This window comes from Carassius carassius, chromosome 7 (genome assembly GCF_963082965.1).
Source record: "Carassius carassius chromosome 7, fCarCar2.1, whole genome shotgun sequence".
In the NCBI taxonomy this organism is placed as follows: domain Eukaryota; kingdom Metazoa; phylum Chordata; class Actinopteri; order Cypriniformes; family Cyprinidae; genus Carassius; species Carassius carassius.
This window is the reverse complement of record NC_081761.1, coordinates 13988947-14008515: the sequence shown is the minus strand read 5'-3', so window position 1 is coordinate 14008515 and position 19569 is coordinate 13988947. Positions and strand designations below refer to the sequence as shown.

The 19569-nt window shown below is 35.3% G+C and overlaps 1 protein-coding gene and 1 long non-coding RNA gene across 3 annotated transcripts in view; one reads left to right on the top strand and one right to left on the bottom strand.

The window, feature by feature from the left end:
• chrna8 (cholinergic receptor, nicotinic, alpha 8) overlaps nucleotides 1-19569 on the top strand; it is a 90533-nt gene that overhangs the window by 23375 nt on the left and 47589 nt on the right. Inside the window, exon 2 of the mRNA XM_059553213.1 lies at nucleotides 3643-3782. Within this exon, the coding sequence (XP_059409196.1) occupies nucleotides 3643-3782 (140 nt within the window). The remainder of the gene's footprint in view (nucleotides 1-3642; nucleotides 3783-19569) is intronic.
• Nucleotides 15166-16576, bottom strand: LOC132143052 (uncharacterized). 2 transcript variants are annotated; one of them, XR_009434170.1, is made up of 4 exons: nucleotides 16493-16576; nucleotides 16265-16349; nucleotides 15618-15746; nucleotides 15166-15497 (listed from the first exon to the last, which is right to left on the bottom strand). It is a non-coding gene; the product is annotated as an uncharacterized LOC132143052 (long non-coding RNA). The 2 variants fall into 2 exon arrangements; XR_009434169.1 differs by lacking the exon at nucleotides 16493-16576 and having other exon boundaries at nucleotides 16265-16419.

The window sequence follows — 19569 nt, the reverse complement described above, 5'->3', positions numbered from 1 at the left end:
GAGAGGAGTTGGGTACCTGCTAGGGACATACTGGATCACTCCCTTATTGATGATTACAATCAGCAGGTAGGCCCTTCTGGGAACTCCAGGAGGCGTTCTTAGAGGGGGGGGGGGTTGTACTGTCACGGTTGGTAAACCGTGATCTCTGGGTTTTGCACTTTGTGGGTGAAGTCTGTGTGTTACGCATCAGCACTGATTAGTTTGTGGGCGTCTCCGTTAATTGTCATCAGCAACAGCTGTCACTCATTACTCATCCCTATTTATTGGCTTGTCTAGCACCTTTTGTTCGTGAGAGCGTTGGCTCATGTTTATGACCTATGCTTTGCTTTTTTGTGTGTTTCTGCGTTGGATGTCCGTCTCTCCCCGGAACCCCGTCCACTCTACGCAACCCACCACCAAGCAACACCACTTACCTTCGGCTCGCTTCCCTGCAGTTCCTGTGTCACCCTCTCCTGCTGCCCACTCATCTCCGCCTTCCGTATTTGTCACTCATCACCACCATCTTGGACTGTGCATTCCTCCCAGCGTTGTTTGTGTCTCAAGTACTGTCTGTATCATTGTCTTCATTAAATATCATTAATCTCGCACTTGCTTCCTGCCACTCCTTCACCCAGTTGTTACAGTGCATGATTCAGTATTACATAGCCTATAAAATATTTCAAATGTGCAACCTTATTAATTACATATTTATAAAAATACATTTAAATACAGCTTCAATAGAAAAAAAATTACATTAAAAAGTATTAAACTTTAATTTAAAAAACAATAGAAGAAATTATGAAACTGTATGTTATAAAGATGTACTTAAAATTATATATTAGTATATATATATGACCACTTTTATTAAACTAAATTTCAATACCGTGATATTACCATATACCTTGATAAAAGCATTAGCAATTAATTGCAACATGAAAATTTGATACCGGCATATCCCTAATGTGCATATTGCATCTGATGAAGTCTGCATGGTTATATGTAAAATATGTTTCTGCAATTTCTGTAGCATGCTCCCAAGAATTTCACTCACCAAGGCACATGTGCTGTGGTGATGTGACAATAAAAGTGACTTGATATATACTGTATACTAAAGTTGTACTTAAGTGGGTTAAAACTCTACTGTTCAGTTAATTGCATTTAATATACATTTAAACTATCATTTATAATTTTTATTTAATGTTTATATTCAACATGCATTTAATTATATTATATTAAATTATATATATATATATATATATATATTATAACATTGCAGTTATATGTTCATGTTATATGAAATTTTACTATTTTTATTTTATTTGTCAGTCTAAAGAGGTTGACATCATATAGCGAATTGCAGAAATAAGTGCAAAAAGTGTTCATGATTACTCTGATTATGCAAGAGAACAAAAGATAAATTAATGTGTTGCCTCTGATGGAATCTATAATTTCTTCACAGTAGGGGCCTCGTTAAGAGTGTCAGTCACTCTCGTCATGGGCTGTAATTCTTTAGTGTCATAGTGCTAAATTCTCTGTTGCTTCCTCTGTTGTTGGTGTTCCATGCTGTGATTTGTGTGTGTATGTGTGAGTGACACTAATGCCGATCCAGTCTTTTGAAAGTAAACTTTCAAAGCGACTTTCAAATAGGATTTTTAGCCTGAGCATTTACAAGCCCAGCCTGTATCCTGCTGCTCGGCATGTCCTGTATCTATTAGCTATCACTGTTCCTGTGGGAACAGGACATTAAAGTCTCATTCTTTAACCAACGCCCATGCATTGAAATGCATACCTGATATTTCCTTTAATGGAAAGGATTTAATAAAACACCAGTGTGCAGATATGTGGTTATGACTTCTGTGAAATAGTTTCTGCAAGTATCAGCCATTAGAAATGCCAGGGGAAAAGAGCACCATATTGAATCAAGGAAAAAAGAAATTAATAGTATATGGTTTAGTGGTAATTAAAAGGAATGACCATGTGCACACTCATAACTGAAAATTAATTGTGACCTAGCCAATATCTCTTTTTGTGCAGCTTCCAGTGTTAAACATATTCACCATGGACTACAGAAGTGCAAAAAGACAGATAGCACTGCTAAAATGTTTCTACTGCAACTTTTCTTGGTTTATTAAAAAGCTCATTGTTTGAAGAATAGAAGTCACTTATTACTGACATTCTGACCTTTGATCCAGAATGAATGTTTTTTGTTTTGTCTTTTTGAGCGTGGCTTAATTTAATTATTTATATTATTATATTATTCTAGTAATAAACTCACTTTATTAATATATATGTATAAATACAGCAAAGGTCATTGGAGTATGTTTTATTAGAAAATGCTATTTCAGCGTTTGTTTGTCTTTAAAATGTTATGTTTAATTTAATGTGTGAAAACTCTTTATACACCATATTTTTTTAACATGAGGTGAACCTTGTTGCAACAACAAAAATATGCTACAATACAATCTAACAACATGGGCTTCTAATTGGTAAGAACCAATATTGCATCTTCTAAAAATAATTTGACACCTTAATTCTTAAATATTTATCTGTTTGAACATCAAAGTTGACATCTTTCTACTAAATAAATAAAGGAAATGAATACATTTTCTGAAACAACGGTGATGTTTTATGTGTACCTTGACATTAAAGTCAACTCATGGTTGACAGGCTGGCAGGCTTGACATTAGTTTGATGCATATCTTGCATCAAAATACTGAGAGTTTGCATCAGTGCATTCATTCAAAACTTGATTCACGTTGAACAGATTTTATGCGAGCTGCATATTGTTTGCTCTGTCTGTCTCTCTCCCCATCACAGCTGCAATCTCATGCACAGATACACAGAACATACGCTCTTCTTAATTTCCTCGTTTGCATTGTGAGTCAAGAGAGTGTGATGCCTCTTGCTTAGAATGTGAATGAATTCCTTTGATTATGAAGGGAATTCTGCTTATATAACAACATAATCATACTGAATCTAAACATAGACATCATCACAGATGTTCCAAGAAAATTCAATTATCCACATTGAATTATCCAGGACTGCTAATATTCATTATTTTGTTGAAATTTTCCGTTTCATCACTCCATCTCATCGTGTTTTTACATTTGAGAAAATCCCATTTGTACACATCAGTGCGCTTTAGCCCATCTTTGGAAGGAGTGGCTCTGTTCTGAATATTTTATACCGCTGATCGCTGCAGTTTCACATGTTCTTTTCTTCTCTCAGAATGTTCCCTCCATGTGTTTTTATCTACAAGACAACAGCAATGTCCCTCAGGGTATTAGTCTCAGTTACTGAGTCTCCTATCAGAACCTGTGGAAATCAAATCTGTCTAACGATTAATTAATAATTTAACCCCGAACCATCTGTCTGTGAATCCAGTCTTGAATGGCTAGTTCACAACATTTTGTCATTATAATGAACATGCAATTATTGTCAAGCTTTGGGATAAAGCTTATTATAATAGTGGTCCATAGGACTTATGTGCTAAAAATACATATATCATGTTTTCACAGATCATATGGAACATTTTTATTATACTTCATTGTTTCATTGTATACTTATTGTGATCATACGGACTTGAAAGTTCATGAGTGTCAGTAAATAATGACAGAATTTTAATCTTTCTATCTTTCTTTCTTTCTTTCTTTCTTTCTATAGACTCGCTACAGGGGGAATATCAGCGGAAGTTGTATAAGGAGTTGTTGGAGAACTATAACCGACTGGAAAGGCCTGTTCTCAATGATTCTGCACCTATAGTGGTGGAACTGGGACTCACACTGCTTCAGATCATAGATGTGGTGAGTGTCTACTTCTGCTTCTCTTTTATGTTATCTTCCTTTCATGATGCTGGTTCCCAGTGTTTTCAGTGGTGATTTGCAGTTGAATGCATCCTTTACTACTGAATCCACTGATTTCAGTTTGATTGATAAGACTGTATATAGAGTGTGCTGAATGTCATTGTTCTTTGTTTCGGCATCAAAATCAAATAAAAAAGTGTGAAACCCTCCTTGAAATACCTTGAATTCAAATTAGGGTTCATGCTCTATTCATGTAGAAATCCCTGAATGAACAATCTTCACTCTCATTAACAGTCTGTTTCAAATGTTCCCATTATAGTATCTGTAGATACATATACGTACATTATTTACCACCAAACAAAGTATTTGATGGTATCTGACATGTAGAGGAACATACCCAGTCTGCACGCACACAAAGGGGGTTGATTACAAAATTGCACTTTTTTAGGGTTTAACAAATGAATGTGTTTATACACTGACCCCTAAAATATAAATGTATAAAATATAAATTATTAAACAATATAATCTATTTAAAGATTTATTCAAGACATTGTCTGATTGTATTTGGAAACTTTCTGGCTATCAAACAGTAGTGGAGCAAGTCCAAAGGTTACTCTGCTAGGAGACCTGCACTCTTAAAATAAAAAATAAAGTTTTTTTTGGGCATCTATGGTTCCATGAAGAACCTTCAACATGCAACAAATCTTTTTATTGCATAAAGGGTTCTTTATAGTGAAAAAAATGTTTTTAGGCTTAGAAATTTTTTTTTATTTTTTTCTTCAAAGTGTTATGGGAAGTACTACTCACTTAACAATTAACACCTCTTTATATTGGGCTTTAGGGCTAGTTACAATATTCTGACCTGCTGCCTTGGACCCATGAGTAGACCACTTCACTTGGAGACCGCGCTGTTAATGAAAATGTTTGTTTTCTGCTCCTTAGCAGATGTTGTTTTCCTTTCATCAAGCTCTTAATAATTTAAATAATTTGTTGTACTTCTGAAGACAACCAAGGCCCATTGCCCAGTTGTACTAAACCCTTTAATTTAAGAAAAGCTTTTATTGTTATAATTGTAAGGGCATTAAAGCTAAGACTTTCTTAACTTGTGTGGTTTGTTGCAACCAACATGTTTTTTCTAACATCAAAGAACAAAAAACTTTAACAGAGGAAATAATTCTAAAAACTAAAAATGTTTTACTAGTGTTCTTACTGAATTTTTAATTCAGGAAAAAGTCATGTCATGCATAATCATGACAAATTAATGTATATAGCTATTTTTATGTTTTAATATTTACAATAATTATTTTGAAACAACCTAATAAATATATATGACATCTTACCTTTGGGGACAAACTGGAGGTTATCCTTATTTAAGAACATTCTAAAGAAGTATTTTTAGCAATATGACCCCCCCCCCCACACCCCTTTTTTTTGTAAGAACATAAGAAAATAGCAGTTTAAAAGATTGTTTTTTCTCAAGATAGTTGTGTGAATCCAGCTCCAGTTGAAAATTTTATTTTCTCTAGAAAGTCTTTTTGAACACACTTTGACACATTTTCCTTTTTTATTTTATCTTACCCTTTTTATATGCCAGAGGAATACTTATGCTGATGTTTCATCGCAGCAGGACTCCCTGAGCATGAAAAGATCCACATGAAACATAAATAAGATCACATTTTGGCTGAGTAGCTGTTGCACTTGAAAGTGCATGCATATCAATCACATTAACATCAATAAGGCAAAAAAAAAAAAAAAATGACAGACAGAATATGCAGAAAACAATAGACTGATATAAAAAGGATTATTAAGTTATTATTAAAAGTTGTCTTCAGAGCAGTTTTAGTTCAGTCTTTAACCATCATGCTACATCTTCAACCTTTACAGTAACCTTGCACAATTCCCTCCTTTGGATCTGATGGAGCCCGAGGATCCATATGATATGTGTGACGAGTGGGGGGGGACTCGAGACTGGTGGGTCGAGCAGGTGTCGCTCATCTCCAATCACTCCACCGGCCTCGCTCTCTTCCCACGTCTCTTGGCCCCGCCCGACTCGTCACAATATGGTTAATCCATCTCAGGCTCCTTGGCTTGTAAGACCCAAACTATTTGCAGTTTTAAATTGCAACATCAGTAAAAACACCTACTCTGCCCTTTAGATTTTACCCTAAACAATTAATGATGTTTGGTTCTGCTGATTTGTGAGGCCATCGAAGGCATTTATCACCATCCTTGCATTGTCAAGAGTCTTGAACTTCATTAAACAGCATGCAGTTTAGCTTTATCATCCTGGAACATCGGTACATCATGAGTGCAATGTGTTTGCATGACAGATCGTCCTGTGAAATGGCTGATGAACATTAAATGTATATGCGCATTGCGGAGCAGTTGTCAGATTTAAGGGCCAAAGTGTGTGATTACTCTGAACCTAGATATTGTATAGAACAACTCAAACACTATTTTACAGATTTTACCCACTTCCTTTATGCAAACAATACAAAAAAAATGTAATTGAAAGAAAATAAAAGTATGCATGCCTGACTGTCCCATTTCTGCTGTCCCAAAGGCCCCGTCACCCTTCTGAAATCTATCTCCATTTACCCATTGCACCATGTGAATTATGAAATATCTGTTTATCCTGTGTGTTAAATCATGGCTGCCGTGGCATGGTTCTTGCGCGGCCCCAGATGGCGAGAGGCCCATAGGCTATGACTGGGATGCTGTGAAACTGTGAATGCATGAGTTGTTCACAATCAGCTGAGGGGGGGCTGGGGTGGCAGCTGCCACACCATTCTACATCACCGCAGTGCCGGGAGGGATATGAGTGTGAGGATAGGTGGACTGTGAGAAACAAAAACTGAAAAATACTTGGCATTGAAAAGGCCTCAGTTTGATTTGTAATGCAGTGAGTTCCAACTACATTACAACATAGAATTGAGTTTATGTGGAAGGAAACTTTCCTGTATCAGACCCTCCATCAGAAGTGGCTTAATGGGTCGCAGTTTTTGGGGACAATACAGAAGTTTGGAATTAACGTTGGTTGATGAGGGAATTGAAGCTTAATTGTTAATGATCTAGAACTTAAAACATAAGGAAGGTTCAAATCTAGGCAGGGTGGACCCTGCCATTCTTCCAGCTTTGTGGCTACTGGACATGACAACAGATTTTAGGTTGTTTTGTTGACCATAGAAAAAGATTTTGACTGGGAAAATTTTTTGTTAATGATAAGACACAAACAAGGTATGTTTCAACACTTAATCATTATACATGCACCAGAAATAGGAAACAAGACAGTGGCTGTTTACTCTATGTTTACCAGTGGGAACCAGTAACCAGAAGTTATCAGCGACTAAAAAAATGTTGAGTTGTTTTTTAGAATAATGCTTAACTTGGTACATTCCTTTAAACCAAGTCTTCTGGAGGTCAAACATCATGTATTGTATGTGAACCTTTGTAATGTGTTTACATGTCCTCATAATGGTTCAGCAGACGAAAAGTGAATTCTGGGAATGCAAACAGCAGTTTGTGAGGGAAAGTTCATTTCCGGGCAGGAATCTCACACTCACCCTCTGCCCAGAGAACCAGTAACCCCTCTGTAACCTCCATCCTTCTGTCCTTCAGCTTCCATACTGTACAGTCCTGTCTCACTCACTGCCTACCATCCCCAAACCACAAGACAGCCAGTACCACTCTCTCACTTTCTCTCATATCTCTTTTTCAAGGAAAGACCAATCATATAAAGTACCAGTGTTGTAGCTGAGACCACCACATTTGTGTTGAGACTAAGACCAAAAGAGGGTCGAGTCAAAGTCAAAACTGCGACCAGGAGAGGGTCAAGTCTGAGACTAGATTGAGACCAGAAATGGGTTTATTTTTAAACAGGGTTACTTCTAAAAAAAAAAAAAAACTTAAAATAAACATTTCTTTTTTCATTATTTTGGTCAGCATTTGCATGCATTTTCTCTCTGTCTCTTTATCTCTTTCACACTTTTACACACGTAAGGACAGATTAACAAACAACATTAAATAATAGACTTGATTGTCAGTTTTTTCCTCACAAAACAAACCAAATTCCCACTGCGTGGAAATACTGTCATAAATATTAAACTGCTAATGAGCCCTACAACCAATGTAGCAATATACAGCAAATACAACCTTCATACAACCTCCCCACAACCTCCCAAGTCCTGATCTCACATGGTTTCAAGTCAAGTTTAATCTCTTGTTTATCACAAATTTACACTTATATCTCTTCACCTGTATATCAAAACTGAAACAAAGTTTGATTGTTTGCTTTTTGGACTACACATCTGAAAAGAAGATGCATTATTACCCATCTTTGGATTTTATTCCAAATATTAAAAGAACATTTATGTTTTCCTCAACTTATCCCATTAAATTTCTCAATAAATCTCAAATCTCCACAAAACTTGTGTTCACCCAATGCATTTATCCAGCATTTTACCAAACACTGAATATTTGTACGATAATATTTCACAGATATTTTACCTTTGTTTGACAAATTTTTGCAGGCAAATGTGAGGCAAATGTAATAATTTGAATAGGAACCCACACAATCTGCAGCACACAATTTGAACAGCCCACTGGCACCTCTGACATTAACATTGTGATTAACACATGGAATATTCTTGCTGACTTCTAACTGTATTATTTACTGCTAACATGTTAAGGCCATGATGGGTACAATCCTGGAACCAGTGAGCACACTCAAAAAACGTCTAAAATTCACCTCGCTCCAGGCAAAAATCATGCACGCTTTGCTCACATACTCTGCATAGAGAGTGGGAAAGAGAGAGAGAGAGAGAAAGAGAGAGAGAGAGAAAGATGGAGGGTGTAGAGAGATAAGGCCTAGAATAGTAGCTCCGATTCTCCACAGTTCCGCTCCATTGTTCACATCCTCTTTTTATCAAATCAAGTGACACTTATTATTATATTCTCCATTTAAAGAGCCCCCATACTTATGTGGATAATCTTCTGTCATCTGCAATGCGTGTTCATTTCACAGCTTTTCCATATGAAAGATTCAATTTATCGGTTCACAGAGCGAAAACGCTCACTCGCCCGCTTATCTCAATCCGATCACAACAGTCAGCCCTGTTCATTACTGAAGGCAGGTTTTCATGTGTCTCATTTAATTTCAAGTACCGTAGAAGTGTTCATTCACGAATTTGTGTTGGACAGTCTCACTGTACAGAAGCAGATGCAACTCTTGTTTATTCTACAATTATTTACAAAATCAGCTCTTAATAAGCAGCTTATGAGCTCATCTAAAGTATGTTGGCTTTTTGAAGATGCAGACAATGAATAAAAGAAATACAAACAATTTACAGTATATCGTAAACTGTAAACAGACTGTGATGTGATAGAATGGCAAGGATTGTGAACTGGCAGATTAACTGTAATAGTGTTATGCTGGCACTTAGAGAAGGTTTCCAACATTCAGTGTGGAATTAATAAATTATGTGGTTATTTTTTCTTGTTTGTTTACTTTGCGGTCTTTTTTTTTTTTTTTTTGCGAGTTTGTATGTATGCTGAGTGTTATTTGTGCATGCCTGGTTTATAACTCAACCAAATGTTCACTGGTGATAACAAGCCCTGAGACAAATAACTCATCCCCTAATTATTTATTATACATTTTATTAATTATTCATATTTTAATAACATTTCCCACGAACTGTAAAATACAAAATTGCGCACAAGTAATGATTTGATTGAATAACAGGATATTGTATTCATGTAATACTGTGCAACTAATTAGTCTGTAGCTTAATGGGCTGGGAGAAAATTAATCAAATGTAAATAAGGTCTAAATTCCCAGTCAAATGGAACACTAATTACTGCAGTAATGTCTTCAAATACACTATTACCCCACGATCTGGAGCTACATAAACAGTATTTTAGTAATTGTAAACAGAACACGAGCTTGATAGATGCTGCTGGATCATAATTTTAACTCAATATGTTGTTCAGTATTACATTTAATATATTTTAAATATAATAAACTGCAAAAAAAATTCATTACATAATTATTCATATATATTTAATTATTTAACATACAAGTGTCAATCTAAATTGTATTTTAATAAATTATTTTTTAGCACTCTTTTTTAAAATGTGTTAAAGTGGTTTCTGTTTAAATTGGAGTGAAATGTGTCTTTATCACATAAATCTGCATCAGCTGTCATTAACTCTCCAGTTCAGATTTACATTCACTGCATAGATTTTTGTTTTGGACAGCATTTTATTGCTCTGTTTTACAGGAGTATAATTATTTGAAGCTCATATACACAGCTGCCTGAGGCTGTGTTTATGTTTCAGTGGGTTTCAGTTAGACGTTGCAGTGGAACTGTGATTTATGAATATTACCATATATATGCAGGAAAAGGTGTTTGCAAAAGCTTAGCCATGAAGGTCTAATTTTTAAATGCAGTAATAAACTTAATGCTGTCCCATGTGCTTCCACGGAAATTAAGCAGAATACTCATGTTTACAATTTACTTTGGCGGCTACACCTTTCTTAAAATACACTAATCACTGGATTCAGAGGTTTAAGAGGTGGATAGAATCAACTCTTTAAAAAATTATTATGGGTTTAGTAAGTACATTACATTTGGTTGGACAGAAAATCTGATCAAAGCCTACACACATTTCCAAGGTCATATTCTTTCCCACACTATTGCAACCCATTCTCACTCCAAAGGCGTCAAAAATCGAAGCATGGTCAAGCGCCCCTAGCGTCACTTTTATGACGCCAAATGTGCCTCTCGGCGTCGAAATATCGACGCCCTACGACCTTCATTGCTTTCAGTGGGAAACTTTTGGCGTGAGAATTTCGACGCGAGGACATGAGATGTTTATCGCTATGAAATCACGTTCAAGAAGTCTCATTCAGCACACATCGCGATACTTGCTGTCAGTTCCACTGTTTGGGTGAGTAGTCGTAAATACGCTCTTTTAATGCCTTTTATAAAATGTATTCTGTCTTCTTTATTACTCAGATTAGCGCCATATGTTTAATCGCTGTATTATATCGGTCATCCGCGGCTGTCTTTGAGTTTCATTGCGTTTAACTAAATGAACACAGCTGCTAATTAGTGTGATTAAACTCTATCGGTCACGTGACGTGCCATAGACCTTCTTAATTTCAGGTTCAATTATATTGTATTTGTAGTAAAATCGTGTTTATCACGACACTTACAAAAGTAATGAATGAAATGTGAAGTTAAAACACAGTAAACGGGACATTTACCATGTTTTTACCACAGTAACTGTAGTTTTACTATGGTATATTAGTAATCAATACAACAATACAATAATCACCAAACCAGCTATGTTCTGTAATGTTAGTGTTTTTATGTGCTTTTATATGACAGATATCACAGTTATCATATGTTCTGTACCATGCTTTTAATACCTTTTAATGTAAAGCCAAAAAAAAATCAAATAAAACAAATTAAAACTAAATAATACAAAAAATGTATTTTTCCATCTTGCAGTTCATTCATATCAGTTTATATCTAAATATTTTGCTCACAGATCATTATTAACAATCTGTATATAATTCAATTTTATTTTCTCTCCCCTTTTTTATTATTTTTATTTTTAGCTGAAAAGACGTAAAGGAAGCAGTCAGCCCAGTGGTGTTTCTGGAGAAGTATTCCTTCAGAAATGGAGACGACAGAAAGCTGCTGAGGCAGACATTTGCAGCAGGAAGTCTGTGATAGTTTTACCCTTTTATCAAACATTCCTGCTGTTATAATTTGTACAGCATGTGTTGTTTCTTAAACTGTTGCACTGTCTAAATACCCACACTTGCCATCTTTGCACTTGACCACTTGATTAATTATTTGACTTCTTTCCTGTATTTGGCCTAGGTTTTCATGACCTGATGACTGTGTTTCCCAATCCTGGTCCTGGAGAACCCCAGCACTGCACGGTTTTGGTGTCTCTTATCTGACAAACACACTTTTGAGGTGTTGGAGACTTCACTGATGAGCTGATGAGCTGAATCAGGTGTGTTTGATCAGGGAGACGTCTCAAATGTGCAGTGTTGGGGTTCTCCAGAACCAGGATAGGGACCCACTGCCTTATGGGACACTTATGTGTTTACAGAGATTTTTAATATCTAATTATCAATATTTCACATACTGTACATTGAACAGCTTTCCGTGACCTCTTGTGAGATCTCGGCGAAAAGGCTGACGATTTATTCCAAAACATGATGCATGATGGGATACACTAAGCGTTGTATAGTGCTCCGGAGCAGTATTGGAGAGGTTTAGTGTGTGTTAAGGACGCTGCGCTTTGGCATTATTAAGACCGGGGACAGTCTTGTGCACACACTGTCACGTACACACACTCTCAAGTGGCCAAGACTGCAAGTGTGGGTATCTGGACAGGGTCAAAGTCTTAAAAAAGAACCCTAAACACAGTTGCAAATCACTTGTATGATATTGTACAAGCCCCAGGACTGTCTCATCTGACACTATCAAAATAATTCATATGACTATAGCTTGCTATTTATTACTTGCTTTTAATAATGCATGCATTTAACATTTAGTTATAGAGCATCTTTACAGAGGCTGCTTTTGTGTTCTAAACAAAACCCAGTGTAATGTACAAGTTGAATGTAATTTAACATTTCCTTCCTTTCTGTCTTACAGGATTGTTTGCAGATAACACTGTAGTTCTCCATCATGCACAAGGACTCACCTAGTTAACTCTTTATCCCCCACACACACAGAAATGGTCCCTGGATCAGTGATTAGACTTTACAGTGGTTTGATTTTGCAGAAGATGTAACTTTGTTTTAATTATAAGCTCATAATGAATACATTACAGAACCAGTGATGAAAATAATAATTAAAAATAGTATTTTTCGTATTGATAAAGCATTGTGTTCTCTTTTTCAAGTTTCATACACTAAACTTTACTTGGTGTCTTCCTAATGCTTTTATCATTAAAAAAAGCATCAGTTCTCATCAGGAGTTTTAGTAAAGGAGATATTCATACACAGTCATCCCCTGGTTCCAGTCATGAAGTGAATTCATGATGTTATTGTCAAAGGTAGCAGGTGTTTGTTTTCCTGAACACTTTCTCTGTCTTCCATTGTTCAGGCAATCAGTGTTTATTTGATGCTGTGCTGATAGAGTTTTATAGATGATATTGCACACTTGACATGCATGTCTTCATGGTGTTATTTTGTGAGTTTGAAACATTTACATTGTGTTGTATAACATTTTGGTCAGCTTTTTCCAGTGTTCTCTGAAAGACATACTGTATTTCCTGTTTTGTTTTTTAATAAAAGCATTTTCATTTGCATACTGAAAATAGTTAACGTTTACAACATAACTGCCTTTTTATTCTTAATTTGGGTAAGTCTTTAAATGAGTTTGACATATCAATAAATAATGGAAGATCTTTACAAAATATGCATGTTCATTATGCTTTATGTATTTATTTGTTCATTCATTCATTCATTTATTCTTTCTGTTTTTATTCCTTCAAATGGTAGAGAAATTGTAAATCACAGAAACACAAATGTGAACAATTATAACTTTAAAACACAATGTAATATACAATGTAAATTTTAGAAGCACATCATTTGATTAGTAAATATATTTTTCTTTGGTCAAAAAAAAAATTAAAATCTTAAAAATCTGTTTTATATTTAATGAGAGGAATCTATCTGTTGGGTGCTAACTGCGAGTGCTGGGCATGTGCACATCAATATTGCCCAATTTTTGTAAAGCTGAACAACGGAGGAAGGTGTAGACGTTAATAAAACAGAATCTAATAAGTAGCAAATATTATCTATTGTTAACCGAATCTATCCCTTCAGCCGAAAAACGAAAGACATCTGTCATAAATGGATAAGGAAGTGTGACGCCGCTGCTCAGCTTTGATGTCATTGGCTGTGAATTTTCAGGACAGTCTGTGGTTGGACTATCTTTTAACCCATTTTAAACAGCGCATCATGTTAAAAAGTATGTTTTGCTGCTAGCATCACATTAGTAATATATTAAGTCAACAATGAAGTGTCGCTATCTTGAGAAAAATCACATCTTTAGCGAGATCCTATCCCTAACCCTGTGCATAACTTCAATGAACTACAAAAAACAGCCCCCTAGTGTTGCCTTTCCATAGATAGAGCGATGGAGGGTTGTGGGTAATGTAGTTTAAAACTTTTTATTAACGAAACAAAATAAATTATTTATTTTAAGGAAAACTGGATATCTAAATATGTTCATTGTGCAAACATCTATGATATATTTGAGAGGCAGGCTGAAATGTGGTATTTTACAGTGAGCAATATTTAAAATGCCTTTATGCCAGCTTTCCATTTATTTCTGAAAACTGAGTTCAACATTATTTTATCAGCATAGCATAAGTAATAATCCTGCCCATTTTCTCTTTAATATGTTTATTGGACTCTGATTTACAGCCATTTGAAATGTACAGTTTTGGGCTCTTCCGGGGGGTGGTACTGGGCCCCTGGGGGTAGAAGGGCAGTAAAACCTACATATATGTATTCTCCTCATCATGGACAACAAACTGAGCTGAGTCACATTTATATCTGACCGTTTTCACAGTCCTCTGTTTTCTATTCTTACATCATGACTAGGACAGCTTTTGACAGGACATTGTGAGGCCATCTGATGAAACATGGAAAAATTAGAAAGAAATTATTTAATAATGAAAATAATAGATTATTTCTTTGAGTTTTGAAGTAAATGGCAATAAATATAATGGATGAACCTGCAACAACTTGCCTTTATCTATTCCTCACTGTAAAGCAGTAATCAAGGACAATGCATACACTTGTGATACTTCACTATTACACAAGGACACATTCATGCAGTGCTAAGAATATATATATATATATATATATATAAACTAATTAGCAAAAATCTGTGTAAAAATGTCCTCCTCACCCCCTTATCTTGCTCCTCAGATGCTGAACATCAGTAATGTGCATGCTCTTGGTTTGAATACAGTACAAGATCCACTTTGATCATATCTGCTACATTCTCAGTTATCCCTCAAGTGTTTGTAACAATAAAGCCCATGGCACCATCTTGTAATGCAAAATAATTAATCTCGTAACTCCCTTTATTTCACAAAAAAATTGCATATTTGTTACTAAAATATAAAAAATAACTTTCTGGTGCACTGATGTCCCAGATGTTATTAATCTGATCAAAAAATTTTATGACTGAAGTAAAAAAGAATCCTAATAATTAATATGTAGTTTTTTCAAGTCTAAAATAAACACATATGAGCCTACCTAGTAAAATGATGTGTTTACCAAGAATCTTCAGAACACAATATTCACCATTTTCATTTTATTGAAGCATACACTATAAAGTTGATAAAGTAGCATCAAGACAAATAAGATTCAAGGAAAATAATTATCAACAAAAATACATTAACCTCATATATTAATCAGTTCACACAGATGAGTGATGAAATGTCCTTAAAAGTCACACAGTCCCATCCAGTCAACTGTGATACATATAAGACATGTGATACTGTTCCAGAAAATAATGATTCCTTATCATCACATCTAAACTGGTTTAATCTCCCCATCGTGATCTTCTTCTCTTGTGTCTGGAAACAGTTTGTGGCTGATATCCAGCACTGATGTGGTGTAGCTTGTTCTCAGCCAGAGGATATCTCAGTCCTAAGATCCCAGACCTGGTCAAAGTGAAACCAACAATCCAGATGAAGTTGTTTAATGGACAGAGAGCTCAGCTTATGTTCTGTGTGATTTTAGCAGGGTGAGCAACTATGACCCTTGTAGTACTGTACACTTACCATTCTTCAAGCTGCTTTAAGACCCTTTTGAGAAGCTTTTTCTTTGAAGACAATTTACCACATCCTCTTCTTTCACTCCTTTCAAGAGCATCATTTGGTCAAAACCCCTCATTTGGCTGATGAGATCATCTGTACAAATTAAAATACTGCAATAAATATTTCATTCTGCAAGAATTAAGAAAATGTTACAGAGGCAAAGGTCTTGCTCATGACACTGCATTAGCATGTGTAGTTCTCAGAGACTCTAGAATTGATCTACTGTTGCAGTAAATGTGTCTTTTTCCTCTAGAATCTTTCTCCAAAGTTCCTGACTGCTCTCACAAATGTGTTTTAGTCTGTGCAGTGTAAGGCCTGGCTTCAAACCAATCAACTATCAATTCACAACTTATAACACAACATTTACAAAACAATGATATAATGTCAATTGGTGTTTATATCAACTAAACCAATTTCATGACACTTGTCTGCTTTTAAACAGGTGGTGTGTTTTTAAAAACATAAGATTAAAAATGTCCAGTCACACTTTGCTAACATGCTGTAATTGTAATAGTATAAAAAAAAAATTAAGGCTGACATGACCAGTCCTGTGAGAGATCATCATAAAGTGCTGTAACAAATAACACAACATTGCTTCAACACACACATACCAGAGGACTTCTGTTTGTTTGAGCTCAAGATGGCCGTCTTCATTCCTCATACTGAGCAAATCATTTCCTTGGTCTTCCTTCTCTTCTGTGAAACAAGATAATCTCTACTTACTCTGTGTGCAATTAATATTGCTCATTAAACATATAATTAAGTTAATTTAAAGTAAGATTCAAACCAGAGCATTTGATGAGTAAATGTTGATTCAAAAATATTTTAACCAAATGTACCTGGGAAGAGCTGATCATGGCAAGATTTTCTGAGAGTCAGTTATAGCTCTTTTAGTTTTTCGGAAGGTTTGTGAGGGTTGGCTCCCCAAAAACTTCTGAAAAAGAAGAACAGCATTATCTGCAAACAATCCTGTAAGACAGAAAGGAAGTAAATATTAATTATGTGCAACTTGTACATTACACTGGGTTTTGTTTAGACCATAAAAGCAGCCTCTGTAAAGATGCTCTATAATTAAATGTTAAATGCATCCATTATTAAAAGCAAGTAATTAATAGCAAGCTATAGTCATATGGATTATTTTGATAGTGACAGATGAGACAATATCATACAAGTGTTAAACTGAATTATTAAGACTGATGTGCGACTGTGTTTAGGGTTCATTTTTAAGACTTTGACCCTGTCCAGATACCCACACTTGCAGTCTTGGCCACTTGAGAGTGTGTGTACGTGACAGTGTGTGCACAAGACTGTCCCCGGTCTTAGTAATGCCAAAGCGCAGCGTCCTTAACACACACTAAACCTCTCCAATACTGCTCCGGAGCACTATACAACGCTTAGTGTATCCCATCATGCATCATGTTTTGGAATAAATCGTCAGACTTTTCGCCGAGATCTCACAAGAGGTCACGGAAAGCTGTTCAATGTACAGTATGTGAAATATTGATAATTAGATATTAAAAATCTCTGTAAACACATAAGTGTGTCCCATAAGGCAGTGGCTCACAATCCTGGTTCTGGAGAACCCCAACACTGCACATTTGAGACGTCTCCCTGATCAAACACACCTGATTCAGCTCATCAGCTCATCAGTGAAGTCTCCAACACCTCAAAAGTGTGTTTGTCAGATAAGAGACACCAAAACCGTGCAGTGCTGGGGTTCTCCAGGACCAGGATTGGGAAACACAGTCATCAGGTCATGAAAACCTAGGCCAAATACAGGAAAGACGTCAAATAATTAATCAAGTGGTCAATCAATTTACGACTACTCACCCAAACAGTGGAACTGACAGCAAGTATCGCGATGTGTGCTGAATGAGACTTCTTGAACGTGATTTCATAGCGATAAACATCTCATGTCTTCGCGTCGAAATTCTGACGCCAAAAGTTTCCCACTGAAAGCAATGAAGGTCATAGGGCGTCGATATTTCGACGCCAAGAGGCACATTTGGCGTCATAAAAGTGACGCTAGGGGCGCTTGACCATGATTCGGTTTTTGACGCATTTGGAGTGAGAATGGGTTGACTATTGTAATAGTGTTGCACATAAAACAGATTTTTTTTGTACATTTATAAAGAGAAATAACTTTAATTTCACAGTTCACCAGAGGGACTCTCATAATCATCCATAACTGTGTCTTCACACAAAAAACACATGCTACAACAATACAATAAGAATAAAATCTTTACATTTTAATGTCAAGAGTAATGTCAAAAAAATATTTTATTTCTCATTATATTAGTTCAAATGTTTTGATTAAGCATGCATTTTTTAATTATTTAAGCACAAGGGATTTAGTGTTTATTTTTATCAACTTCAATTTTGTACTCTATCAATTATATCAGCAGTTAATACTCTAAACTTTATGATCAATGGTAACAAAAATAAAACCTATGTTGTGAACAAATTTATTTCATTTGAGTGAGCTGTTCAGATTTATAGTGTGTCACTAGTTAAAAGTCTTGGTCAGCAAGACTGGAGCCGTACAGATTAAATTTTGTTCAGGCTTGTGTTGGCAATGTTATAGCATTGTTAACTTCATTCTTTGATGTTGACTGCATGTCAGAAGCCCTTAGTTCACCCTTTACAGATAACATGTTACCTCCACTTTCTTCTACAGGAGCAGAAAACAACAGAGACTTTAATGTGACAAAGGAAGAGACAAATAAGAAGAGACAAAGAGTGAGAGCAAAAAAGTAAATGATAGATAATCAGCAGAGAATAAAAAAAGATCAAACGGGCAACTGATGTGTCATGTTAACGGGTGCACATTTTTGGGATGCACCCCTCTCTCTCTCTATCAGGTTTTGACACATGGAGGATATATAGAGAAATTAGCCTACTAACCTTGTTTGAGGACCTTAAATCAAGATGGCTTAGTCATTATTTCATTCATCAAAGTCACAATATTTCTGCAGACAGGCCTAGAATAGTAATTTAAAAAAGAAAGAGCAAAAACTACAAAGCGAAAAGTGAGAATATGACTTACTCATTAACATCCTGAACAAAAATAGTAATATTTTTAGCCCTAAAAATTATTTGGACACATAAGACATGCTTATAAATCAGAAACATAAAAAACACGCATATAAAACTAAGTACAAAATATATCATGATTATTATAAGATAAAACATATAAAATATATTTTTTATTATTATATTAAAACAATTATTACAATTATTAAAATAATAAAAATAATAAAATTATTAAAATAATATAATGATATAACGTGAACAAAATTATAAACTCAACACTTTTGCTTTTGCCTCCATTTTTCATGAGCTGATTTCAAAGATAAGACTTTTTCTATGTACACAAAAGGCCGATTTCTGTCAAATAATGTTCACAAATCTGTCTAAATCTGTGTTAGTAGGGAGCACTTCTCCTTTGCCGAGATAATCCATCCACCTCACAGGTGTGGCATATCAAGATGTTGATTAGACAGCATGATTATTGCACAGGTCTTCCTTAGGCTGGCCACAATAAAAGGCCACTCTAAACTGCAGTTTTATCACACAGCTGTTGCCAGTGAATTTAAGGTTAATTTCTCTACCATAGGTTGCCTCCAAAGGCGTTTCAGAGGATTTGGCAGTACATCCAACTAGGGCTGCACGATTCTGGATAAATTGAAAATCACAATTTTTTTGGACTCATATAGAGATCACGATTCTCCTACGATTCTTTTTTTATTATTATTACTACTATCATTATCACATGTATATAAATTAATACTTTTATTTTGCAAGGATTCTTTAATTAAATTGATAAAATGTGACAAAGACATTTATAACAAAATATTTCTATTTCACATAAATTTTGTTCTTCTGAAATCTCTATCAAAGAAACCTGAAAAAAATC